The sequence below is a fragment of the Chionomys nivalis genome, chromosome 19 (assembly GCF_950005125.1).
Source record: "Chionomys nivalis chromosome 19, mChiNiv1.1, whole genome shotgun sequence".
Lineage (NCBI taxonomy): Eukaryota > Metazoa > Chordata > Mammalia > Rodentia > Cricetidae > Chionomys > Chionomys nivalis.
In genome coordinates this window covers 56,776,062-56,788,615 of record NC_080104.1, presented here as the reverse complement: position 1 = coordinate 56,788,615, position 12,554 = coordinate 56,776,062, and the positions used below count along the sequence as shown (strand labels likewise).

General features: G+C 51.8%; 1 protein-coding gene across 6 annotated transcripts in view; it reads left to right on the top strand.

The window, feature by feature from the left end:
- The window catches only part of Pde9a (phosphodiesterase 9A), an 88,541-nt gene that overhangs the window by 66,026 nt on the left and 9,961 nt on the right, over window positions 1–12,554 (top strand). For all 6 annotated transcript variants that reach the window (XR_009055612.1, XM_057751009.1, XM_057751006.1 and 3 more), the window contains exons 8-13: window positions 2,524–2,602; window positions 3,941–4,015; window positions 8,242–8,328; window positions 9,106–9,210; window positions 9,404–9,486; window positions 10,775–10,931. Coding sequence is in view for 5 of the 6 variants with exons in the window: in XM_057751009.1 (XP_057606992.1) it covers window positions 2,524–2,602; window positions 3,941–4,015; window positions 8,242–8,328; window positions 9,106–9,210; window positions 9,404–9,486; window positions 10,775–10,931 (586 nt within the window). In the remaining variant the exon portion in view is untranslated. The remainder of the gene's footprint in view (window positions 1–2,523; window positions 2,603–3,940; window positions 4,016–8,241; window positions 8,329–9,105; window positions 9,211–9,403; window positions 9,487–10,774; window positions 10,932–12,554) is intronic.

Genomic DNA, 12,554 nt, shown 5'->3' with positions numbered 1-12,554 from the left:
GGGGGCGACATGCTCAGGTTCCACCTCCACATGAGCAAGCCGATCTGGGGCACTGGCTATGGTCGAGTCCACACCTAGTCGTGGCTCGGGGCCCTGTAACCAGTTTTCTCCTGAACCCAATGCTTTAGTGTTCTGGATGCAGAATGGGGAGTGTGGTGTTTGTGCTGTCCCTTCTGTCTTGTTGACGGAAGGAGTTCATTTTAAGTACAGGTGCACACCCAGAAATCAAGTCCCCATCCCCCCGGATGAGGCTGTGTAGCCTCGCCTGGATTGTAAAGAAATGTCGTACCCTTGAGGGATGCAGTTGCCATATTCTTGCCTTTCTCGGGGAGCAGAAAGAATAGGACCCCGTGGGGTGGGTATGGGGGGATCACAGCCAGCCCCACAATCGTGAGTCCGAAAATAAGACCGGCATTAGCCCACTGTGAACACACCCTGCCGGGGGTCTGAATCCACCAGAACCTACCTGGGACAGCTGGGGGCACACGCACAGCCTGCCAACGCCCTGGGCAGGATGTCTTCTCCTTAGACCCCCTCAGTTTCCTGTTTCTCAGCAAAGAAAGAACTCCAATGGCTAGGCTACATTCAGAGCAGAAGTAAGTTGAATGTGGCTACTGTGGTCTCTCGTACTGCACAATGAAGGAACCAGAAGAGAGCAAGACCAAGGCGGGGTCATGCAGAAAGATGGGGTAGTGCCTGAGGTTTGGAGGCTATAATCTCTGCCTTTGTCCCAGACAAATGGTCTTGACCATGAACTGATTGATCCCCAGGGGATGGGAGGATGGGAACCCCAGGGAATGAGGCAAAAATGAGCTCCAAAAGGGACAAAAAGAAGAGGCGCTATGCCAATTGTTCGGCCAGCTGAAGGATGCTGGTTCCTGTGGCAATGGGGTCCAGAGTGAGAAGTGGCTGGCCGAGACAGGGTCAGCAGGCACCCAGCATCCTGGTCTGCCCCCAAGGCCTCAGCAGGAAGGAGCGGGATTCCAGTGTCAGCATAGATAGTGCCTGGTGAGGGCTTCCATATGCTTGGGGGGGGAGGGGGGGACAGAAGACACAGAATAGAGCACATGTGTGAATGTTTATACAAACCAGGTTCAGGGAGAAAGGGAGCATCATACCACCCTACGCAGCCAGGAGAGGAGCCGATCTGAAATCGGGGTGGCGTGTGGACAGGGCAGGGGTGGCATGGCTTCACTGGGCTATTCAGTCGGTTCCTTCTGTCACAGATTTACTACATCTGTGTTTGGTACAGCGGCCATCACAGAAACCTGATAGTCTTGGCAAGTGGGCAGTTGGGAGGGAGGTAAAGGCTGTGTTTCAAAAGGAATAGATTTATGATTCCGGGCTTGGAAATATCACAGGCTCACGGAAGACTCCAGACAACCCAGAGAGAGGCAGGGGGGTCGCTGGTAGTGACAGCATCCAGGCTTGCCTTCAATTTAAATCCATTGCAAAGTCTCCCCTCCCTGGTGTTTTCTTGGGTGTGTTCAACTAGTTTTGAAGGAAAAAAAAAACTTAAAAATACTGTTTTGCGATCTTCTTTGTTTGTAATGTTATGAAAAAAATAAGTAGATTAAATTGTAACCATACAGAGCATATATTTTCCCACAATACCACCCGTTTTCTTAACCCAACACTGCATGTGGCTGGAAAGCTCAGGTGTCTAGCCATGTGTGTCTGTGCCTCAGAACCTTCTGAAAGGACACCCCAGGCTGTTCTCAGAGTGACGTCCGGAGTGTGGGGCTTGGGGAGAAATGGACAAGTGGGGACGTGAGGGTTTCTTTTGTTTTTCTCCTGTGTTTGTTGGCTTTTGTTTGTTCTGAGTTGGGATCCCCACCTGTGGCCCAGGCTGGCGGCAAACACAAGACCCTTCAGCCTCATCACCTGGGTGCTGATGTCACAGGCGTGGACCGCCACACCCAGCTGAGTCTTTGAGAATCAGATGTTCTACTGTGTGTAGGATGTGGCTCAGCTGGTAGAGTGCTCCAGTTCCCGAAACCCTGGCTTCCATCTCCAGCGCCGCATAAACTAGGGGTGGGTGGTAAAGCACCTCTATAATCCTAGCCTGCAGGGGGCTCGGAAGTCCAAGGTCATCCTTGGGTACATAGCAAGTTTGAGGCCAGCCTGGGCTACATGAGATCCTGTCCCAGAAAAAAAGCAAGGGAAAAGAAAAAGAGTACTTGTGTTGTTTAAAAAGATTTTGAGATATCTCTTAAATAATAGACTAATAGATTATAATAAATTTATTTCTAAATGGTAAACTTATTAATTATAAATTATTAATAAATACATGTATAATTAATAAACTAAAAGTGAACTCTGGCCACATTATCACCTGGCTTTCGGGGTATCCCTATTTGCTAGCTGGGAACCAAGCATCTCCCAGCCACCCTACCGGATACCCCTATGGCAAATCTGGTGCTTGGGGCTGTGTGTTCCGTTTGCTCTGCTGCCCTGAGCAGTATACAGAGTGCTTCCCAGCCAGAGTGCCATGCCATAACTAGTTCTTCCTCTCCCCTCCAGGACCAACTGTCCCTGTAAATACAGTTTTTTGGATAACAAGAAGCTGACACCCCGACGTGATGTCCCCACTTACCCCAAGGTGAGATGGGTTTCTGGCCTAGGGAAAGTTCTAGCTCTGTATCCCTTAGACCCAGGACATAGGAACCCATGACTGGCCCCTCGCTCTGCACAGTGACAACACCCCCCCCCCATCCCTATCGCGGGTTGAGAAAGGGTGGGAGGTTGTCAGGCAGGATATTTTTCTCTTGGACATTTGTTTAGAGAAGCAATTCCAGAGCTCTTTCCCTCCCCGGCCCACAGCTGACATAAAAGACATCTGCATACAAACATTCCACCAAGGAACTTTAACAAGGATCTTAAAAATCTGCATCACTGGCTCCCCTGTCCCTGAACAACACCGTTTTTATGGAAAGCTTTTCACAAAAGTTTCCTGAGTTTTAAAAGCAGCCAAGCCCAGAGTCGAGTAGCTATGACCTGGAATTCAGCTGTTTTCGATGCCTCCAAAGAACGCCACCCCCGTAGCGGCGGACTCCGGTTAAACCCTGGCTCGCACTTTTACGCTGAGGTTAGGCCGACCACCCACAGGTTCTCCTGGAAGCCCCCATAGGTCCCTGGAGCCCACTAGTCAGTGATTTGTTCCACATCTGTCCAAGCCATGCACTGAGTATCATCCAGGAGACCAACACCTTTCCGCATGGACAAACATGGCCAATATCTTTTGCAATCCTGTCTGGGGATTACACGGCCCAGACGGGAACAAACTGAGCCAGCCTCCACCCCAGTCCCTTCTTAAGAAAATGAAGAAGGCTAACCCTCTGGCGGCCCTCCTGCTGCCACACGTCTAGAATATTATCCTTGATTCTGACACTTCACCCTACACCTCAGTGCTCAGTGGACCCAACCTCAGCCTCAGGCCTTCATCAGCCAGGGTGTGGCTTAGCTGATTCCGGGGGTGGTTCCCCCCTCGAAGACAAACCCAGCAGAGCTGCTCGGCAGGGATGTGAACACGTGCCCAGTGGCTTATTGTCTCTTCTCTGCACTTTACGTAGCTTTTACTGTTGAGATCTGATTGACAGTTGTGAAGTTCATTTTCTTAGACTCTGAGCACAGTGAGTTCTGACACACAGAGTCATGAGATTACCATCATGGTAAATAAAGGGAACATTTCTATCATTCAAAAGTTCCTAGGAGCCCCTGATCGTCCCTGGTCCTAGGAGCCCCTCGTAGCCCAGGCTGCTGTAGATGGGAGTCCGGTGACAGCTTCCAAGGAAGGACAGCCCTGAGTCTGTACACAGCATCTGTGAGGGGGACTGAAGAAGGAGAAAATGCTCACCCTGATGCTGCCGTGGGCACGGCTTTAGTCACTCACAGACAGACGCCCCACTGTCTGGCTAACATACCACTCCCGTCTTCCTAGTACCTGCTCTCCCCAGAGACCATCGAAGCCCTCCGGAAGCCCACCTTCGATGTCTGGCTTTGGGAACCCAACGAGGTAGGTGAAGGACACCCAGGTTCTCCGGTCACTGGGGACAGCCGCTCAGGATGGCAGATCCAGAATGGGGGCTGTGCCCAGGCCATTCCTCCCGTGTACTTTCTCTTGTCTTTTTTTTTTTTTAAGTTAAACACTTCTGAATTAAAATTCCTAGATAGTAATTCAAAATGACACTCAGTGGGCTCAGAGGGACACAGAAGTCAGAGCCCAAGGCAAGGGGGCCTTACCCAAGCTTTAAAAACAGAACACCAGCAACCCCTGACCTTCTGATGACACCAAAAATGACCCCAGGCAACCAGCTGAACCCCGTCCCAGGCTGAACACACTCTCATCTTCAGGATACATGGGAAGATATAGCCGTGTGGAGGCAGAACCGCTGCTTGGAACAGCTGTTTCCTGCTGAAAGGGGCCTCCAAAGGAACATCCTACTGGAAAGTGTCACCAGCAGAGGCCCCGGGCGGCTGGACACAAGATAGTGCCTATGTGAGATTTGCAGAGAGAGGAGTCGGTTTTGACCGGAAGATATTTCTTCAAAGTTTCTCATTTGCTAATATCAACGTGGAGAAAGAACAAGTTCCTCCTCATGGGCAACTCACCAAAGCCTAAGGGCTCTTCGCTTTTCCAAAGCACAGACTTGTGAAAATAGACCAAACTGCTCCCTGTTCCCCTTGGCAAGGTCAGTTGTAGCAAATGGGATTTTGTGCCTTTAGTCAGGAGAGTCCCCATATTTCCCAAATAAACCTCTTCCAGCATGTTCCTGCCCAGCATCAGAGGGCCTTTGGCTGGGGAACTTTGGCCAGAAAAGCAGAGACTAGGCTGGGAGATGCTTGGTGGCTTAAGGAGCTTGCTGTCCACGGTGAGGATGGGGGTTCGTATCTGCAGCATCCGTGTAAATGTCTCATGGGTATGGCAGCTGCCTGTGATCTCAGCACAAGGAAGGCAGAGATGCCCCGAGCAGGCTTGTTAGATAGACTGGTCTAATCAGTGAGCTCTGTGTTCAAGTGATAGATCCTGCCTGAGGTGAAAAGGTGGATAGCAATCAGGAAAGATACCAAGTGGTGGTGAAGACAGAGGCAAGTGAATCTCTGAGTTTGTGGCCAGCTCCGTCTACAAAGCAAGTTCCAGGTCAGCCAGGACTACACAGAGAAACCCTGTCTCAAAAAACAAAACAAAGCAAAAATACTATATCAACCTCTGGCCTCCACACTCATGTGTGTGCATGCACACACACACACACACACACACACACACACACCCTCATGCTTGCCCCCGCACATACAACCTCCCTACACATCCACAAACAACAACAAAACAGAAAAGCAGGACCTAGCTCAGTTCACTGAAAGAGCACCTATCAACAAAACGCCAGAGGTGCAGCCACCAAGGGTTCCGCGCTCCAGCTCCGAGGTACGAAGCCGGCATGCAGAAATCAAGCATTCAGGCAGCGTCTTAGATGTGCAGTCCTCCCAGGTCAGTGTGGGGTCACAGTTCCCTGAGCACAGGTACCAGAAACAAAGATAGGGCTTTGAAGAGACACGGCAGTGTGGTGCCTCCAGGGCCTGGGCAGAGCAAGCCTGTGACAAAGAAAGGTACAGCAGGTGGCTCAGAATGTGGCTCCTCCCACCAGTAGGTGGCCAGCCCTGCTTCTGTCTCACCCTCTAGGATGGTCCCAATACCCAGTCATTGGCTTTAGCCAGTCAATGTCTCTAGTGAGAGTGGCTGCATAGAAACCAATACTTGAAGGTTTTTTGTTTTTGTGATTTTTTTTTCTGCTGCTGCTACCCCCTCCATGGAGCCTCCGAGCACAGTGCTCCCTGTGGTGGGAGCGAAGGTTGTCCCCAAGGCTGAAGAACTCACACATCCATAATAGAAGCATCACCCTTCTGCCCTCACTTTGCAGACCGTGGTCATAGCTGCTCTCTGGCTGGCAGGAGGGCACGGTGAATGGCTCTTACAGCTGGACCCAGCCATGCGACATCTTCCACTGCCCATAGCTTCAGACAGACAGACTAGCAGGATGCTTCTGGAGGTTTCTCACTGCCTTCCAGTGGTAAGCCAGAAAAACACCCCAAATCAAGAGCCTCGATCTCGGGCAGATTCAACTGTGAACAGCAAATATGCATGACTGAACATACACAGAGGACCTGGGCAGCCGCCTGAGCCTGAGATGGCAAAGAGCATCAGGGCCCTATGGCAGCACATCTCTCTCTTCCAGTGGCGGCAATGCCACATCTACCCACAGGTCCACCCAGTGTCTGTCTCAGACCTAGTCCAGGATGTGGTCGTACGTGGTTCTGGTGCCTCAGGTCCATGGGGCATCATCAGAGACTGCAGGCAGACACTGAAGGATCACCCGCTGTCGCCTTGGAAGTCGTCCCCTCTTGATTAGTGCTCATCACCATCTTCAGGAGCCACCGCTCAGGGAACAGACCATCACACCTGCTCCGAAGCCACCATGTCCATCACAGAAGTGGTAGCAGATGGTGGCGTCTGGCAGTTCTCAGCATCTCTCAACTGTGGTTCCACAGCAAATATTTCATCTCTCCAGGGCTGCTCAGAACACTGCAAGGGCCTCCGGGGCAAACCCAATGGTTGGAACTGTAACCCAAGGGCCCTGAGGGCTGGCATTCCGTACAGTGGGAGGACCAGTAGCCCTGGATGGACAGCAGCTGCCAGCCGGCATCTGGGAAGTCAGCTGTCCTCAAGCCAGGGCCAGACCCCTTGTTGCTCTGCAGGAAGTGCTTTCTGGGGCCAGCATCTTCAAAGCCAATGACTTCTCAAAGAAGATATGTATATGGCCAGCGTACCCTCAGGATGCTCCGTGACAGCCTAAGTCCCCTGTGAGGTCCGAGTGAGAGATTGTTTTCTGTTTCTCAAATGAACTTGTGATACCATAGAATTGTCTGCTCCCAACAGAATTTAATTATTGTAGTCCCAAAACGTCACTTTAACTGCCACATTCCCAGGGCCCATACATATTAATTAACAAAAAAGAATAGAGTTTGGTGACATGCACACGTTTCCTCTGACAGTCAGCCATGTCAAACCACCAGAGACTGGGCGGTATCAACAACAGCAGTGTGTAATGTATTGTCTCATTGTCCTGGAGTCCGGAGGTCACAGTCAAGGTGTCTTGGGTTGGTCATTCCTGCACTGTCCCCTTAGCTCACAGATGACATCTTCTCTCCATTATCTCTGTGTCTGTGTCCTATATGTCCCTACAGAGTCGTGGTCAAATTGAATTGGGCCCCTCCTATGACCACATTTATCTTGGTTGCCTCTGTAAAAACCCTGTCCCCAGTATGGTCACATTGATGAGGATGTCACGGTGGGGTCTCTACATACTATTGATGGGACATAATTCAGTCCTTCACATAGATTTGCCACTTGGTGCCCAGATACAAGGGAAACTAGTCAGGCTACAGCACTAACAACTGTTGCCCTGTGCAGGTACTAGGATGCTGGTGCTGGTACCCAGGACCAGGCCAGCACTGATGTGTGGCCCAGGGGAAGTGCTCCCTGCTGGGGCCATGCCATGTGTCCACAGGGCTGTCTCCCTCCGCTCTGTATTACAAATCTGTCTCCCCGAGACCTGCTTCTCCAAGAAGGAAAGCCACTCTATCCGGGCTTAGTTACGTGTTTCTTTTCTATTCCTCCTTGGCTTAGTGTCAAAGCTCTGGGAGATGTTTGCAGAGACCTGAAAAAAAGACAGCAGAATTCAACACCATGTCTGTCTCACCCTACACCAAGTGTCCACAGATGACAGAATTTCCAGAAATAACATTTGTCTGGACAAGAGATCCGCCCTCCAGATCAAGGCAGTAGAAAGCATCTCTAGTCCCAGCAAGAGGAGTGGACTCCAACTCGTCTAGCCTTGAGCGAGGAAAGGGTGGCCCTCAGTGACACCCCTTCCCACGTGTACGGTGGCTGAGCTTCCTCGGAATTCTTAATCCTCGACTCCGGTTGTGATCATTTTGGTGTCACCCTTTGCAGCTGTGTCCGCCTACACAAGGTTGCTATAGTGACTGGAACACACCTTGTCACTTCACTCCCAGGAGGCCTGCAGGCTGTCACCGCCCATCTAGGTGATCCCACAACTGGCCTGTCCCACCCTTCTCCGTTGTCCCCATGGGCACTGTTCAGGACAGTGCATGGGAAGGAAGGTCAGCTGGCCTGCCTCCTGACCCCTGACCCCTGACCTCTCACCCCTGGCCCTGTTCCCACAGATGCTGAGCTGCTTAGAGCATATGTACCATGACCTCGGCCTGGTCAGGGACTTCAATATCAACCCCATCACACTCCGCAGATGGCTGGTAAGTGATGAACCCACACTCGGACCTGTCACTTCCCCTGCCACACCGGAATGGTCTACCCTGCCTTTCCTGGTGGCAGTGGGCTTCTGCAGAGCGGGCATCTGGACCGGGGGAGTTCTGTTAGGTCATTTGTCCCCCTCCCATGCCCTCAAAGGAGTGAGGAAACAGTATGACAATCAAGAAGAAACCCACAAGGCAGCCCACTAAAGCAGAGGTGTGTGGAGTTGGGTGTGTCATGTGTGTCTGGGGGTGTGTAGATAAGGAGGTTTTATGAGTAGTGTGTGGAGTTATGTCTATGAGTATATAAATGTGTGCGTGTGTGTGTGTCTGGGAGTGTGCGTGTGAGAAAGTGTGTGATTGGGAGTGGATGTCCCCGGCAGTGTGGATGTGTGTTTGTGAGAGTGTATGTATCTGTCTTGGGCATGGTGTGGGTGGCTGTATGTATATGGGGGTAGGCATGGGTGCTTCGTAGCAGATCTTTTAATAAGGGATAAAATGTTATCATGAATCCAGAACTAAAAGTCTGCTAATTGTCCAATAGGCCTGGGAACCTAGAGTCCCTCGTGGACTGCTCCCTGCCCCACACCCCACTTTCCATCCCAGTGTGGCTCAGCAGACACCGGGAGGATACTTTCCTCCCTGCCCCCAGGTTGTAGCATGGTGGGACATTGCAGGGATCCTGGGCTGCACTGTCCTGTGATGGCGAACTTGGGGACACCCGATGCCTGGGAGCCTCACGGGAGCAGGGGCGGTGAGCTGACCCTTCCCTCCCCACAGCTCTGTGTGCACGACAACTACAGGAACAACCCCTTCCACAACTTCCGGCACTGCTTCTGTGTGACGCAGATGATGTACAGCATGGTCTGGCTCTGTGGCCTCCAGGTGGGTCCTGCCAGCCCCCACCCTCCATCCCTCACCCTGCCGAGTACCTGGGCCCTCCCTGCCCCCAGCGCAGGGGGCGTATGACCTCTGCAGGACTGTGTCCTCCGCCCCTGTCACTGCAGCCCAGTCTGTCCCCCCCACCCCTCCTGCCCTCCCACGAGGAGGACAGACGCCTGACTCTCTCCTAATCCAGGAGAAGTTTTCCCAGATGGACATCTTGGTCCTGATGACCGCAGCCATCTGCCATGATCTGGACCACCCAGGGTACAACAACACGTACGTTTGGGGTTTCTTTCTCATTTCTGCTTTGGAAAGTGCCCCTTCTCTAAGGGAAAACTCAGCTTACCCAACAGTTCTCAGACGGAGCTGCTAACCTAGACCCCTAGCCCTGTAGGATGCAGTTCCCAGCTTTGGACTTTGTCCAGAGCCCTGGGTCTCCCCCAGGAGGGTACCTCCAAGGCTACCAACCCACACAGGCAGCCACAGTCCCTTTTTATCAGCCCCAGGCTCTGAAGGTGCATGGCAGCCTGCCCCCTCCCCAGTGGGGGACAGTGGGGCTTGACACCACTGTCTTCCAGGATGCTCCCTCCCTCTCCAGGATGCTTCCAAAGGCACATGCAGAGGGGCAGGGCTAGAGTGAGTGAGGGCAGGGCTGGGGAACGCAGGTCACGGGACCAAGAGGATAGGCCCAGGCCCGGGGACACTAAGAACCTCCTGTCTCCATTAGAGTAGAATGTCACCCCACGGAACCAACAGAGTCCTCCCGCATAGTGGGGGCCTGAATTCAGTGACACATAGGTTTTTCTCTGATGCACCTTCGTGGCTGCGCATGACATCAGATGTCGCTGGGGCCACGATTTGTCAGGACAGAGTGGGTCCCAGGTCTAGCCCTGTGTACTCCTCAGAGACAGAGTAGATGCCAGGTGTAGCCATGAGGACTCCTCAGAGGCGGTCCCAGCAAGTCCTCTGTTACCTTTCTGTACGTTTATTGGTCACCACAGCTGCCAACATCAGGCTGGCAAAGAGTTCATTTTAGCATTAACCTCAATATCCAACCCTTAGAATGGCACAGTGGGGCTTTTCCTGTAACCCCAGCTCTTGGAGGCTGAGTGAGGGAAAAAGATCCCAGTTTCCAGGCCACCTTGGCTGCAGAATGAGATCTTGTTCTATATGCATATACATACGTACGTACGTACATACATATATTTATACATGCGTTTATACATACATACATAATTACATGTGGGGTAGGGTAAGAGAACAAACCTGTTTTCTCTTTCCTGAAACCCTGTCTTTGCATATACCATAAACCTGAGTTTTTGGAACCTTGATGTCTTCAAGGCATCACCCCAGGGAGAGAGCTGATCACGGGTTGGACTTCAAGGCATGGGATATCCAGTTACAGGAGAGCCAGGGGTTCAGTGAAGCAAGTTTCTGGTGGGAGCAGACGACATCTGGTCACTCGCCCTTAGGCACCTCCAGCTTCTACAGGACCATGCACACCCTGGCATACAGATGCCAGTGGCAGGGTGTCTGAGCCTCCTGCTCTCTCCACACATCCTAGATACCAGATCAACGCCCGCACGGAGCTGGCTGTGCGCTACAATGACATCTCACCGCTGGAGAACCACCACTGCGCCATTGCCTTCCAGATCCTGGCGAGGCCTGAGTGCAACATCTTCTCCAGTGTGCCACCTGAGGGCTTCAGGCAGATCAGGCAGGTGTGTGGGGCCAGGGCTTTGTGGGGTCATAGCAGAGCCCCGCTCCTCAGTTACAGCAGTACCCATCAAGGGACCCTGAAACCAGCTCACCTCACCTGCTTCCTCCAGGGCCCAAAGTGGTCTCCAAGGAGATGGGCCTTTGCCATATACACCTGGTGTCACCTGCATTTCGTTGTCATTAATATAACCCTAAAGGCATCCCTTTGAGATGATTCCTGTATCCCTGCAGTCGGGGAAGAAACTAAGCAAAGAAAGGGGAGGAACTGGCCATAGGCGGTATGGGGCCTGGAAGGCACCTGCATTGCTTGCAGCCTGGTAGAGCTGATATCCGCCATGCAGCTTGAACAACTATCACCCACCACGTAGAGCCTAGTCACCCCCTGCCCCGAGACAAGCATTTTTAGTCACTTAATACACTGCCCTCCCCACGCGCAAAGTCCCATCTGAACCACAACTGAGTGAGCCACTAGTGCCATTTACAGGGAGTGGAAGGACCCAGGGTGACCCTGTCTGAAATGTGATGGTTCGCTGGTAGCTGACCCCCCCAGAACTTTATTTGGAAAAGGAGGTCTCATCATACCTCCTTAAGGAAGATCTTCAGGTGCTTCTGTGGATTGGGCCCTAATCAATAACAGAGGAACAGAGACATGAAGACAGTAAAAGGCCATGCATGGGACCATAGAGGCAGATATTGGTATAGACAAAACCAAGGGATTCCTGGGCCACCAGAACCTATAAGGAGCAGGAAAGAGCCTTTTCTCAAGCCTTGGGAGGAACAAGAACATGCTGATACCTTCATTTTGGCCTTCTAGACCCCAGAACTATAAGGGGCTATATATCCCCAAAGCAGCGCTCAGCCAGGCCGCCCAGACTACGCCCATCAGGAGAATCCCCAGGGTCTCTGAGGGTCATGTGTTGCCATCCCTGGGGATCGTGCCCTTTGAGTCTCAGCTGACCTCCTTCCCCAGGTAGCTAAATTTATGCATGAGCGGGGTTCATCTGCCTCTTTCCTGGAGAACTTGGAAGCTTGGCTTTTTCAAAGAGCAGCCACCCCCCAAAACCATTATTTCCTCGCCTGCTCTCTGAGAAGTTCAAAGCTAACTGGAGTGCTTGACAACAGTCAATACTGAATCGCTGATTCATGGTGCAGCCTTCTCTCTGTCTTCAGGCTTCTGCCCTTTCTTTCATGTTCGCAGCCCCACCCTCTAAGTGCATTCCATAGACTGTTGAGACAAACCCTTTTCTACAGTGGGTAAAGGGCATGCTAGGAAGGGAGATGGGCACACAGGCCAGTGCCACCAAGTGAGCCTGATGGAGCATCCCTTAGTGTGTGACTTTGTCCAGCAAGCGGTACCCCCAAGAGAAACAAGAATCATCTAATTGGATGAGTAGACAATAAATCCGTGTAAACAACAGGATTTTCTTCCTGCTGGCCACCCTGGGGATAACAAGGGATTGTCCTATTCCAGAAGTTTAAGAGTTCTAAAATAAGAGTTCTTCTGGAAACAAAAATCATTTATTCAAATTTTTTTTTAAGATTTTATTTATTTTGTATACAGTGTTCTGCCTGCATGTACACCTGCAGGCCAGAAGAGGGAGCCAGATCTCATAGATGGTTATGAG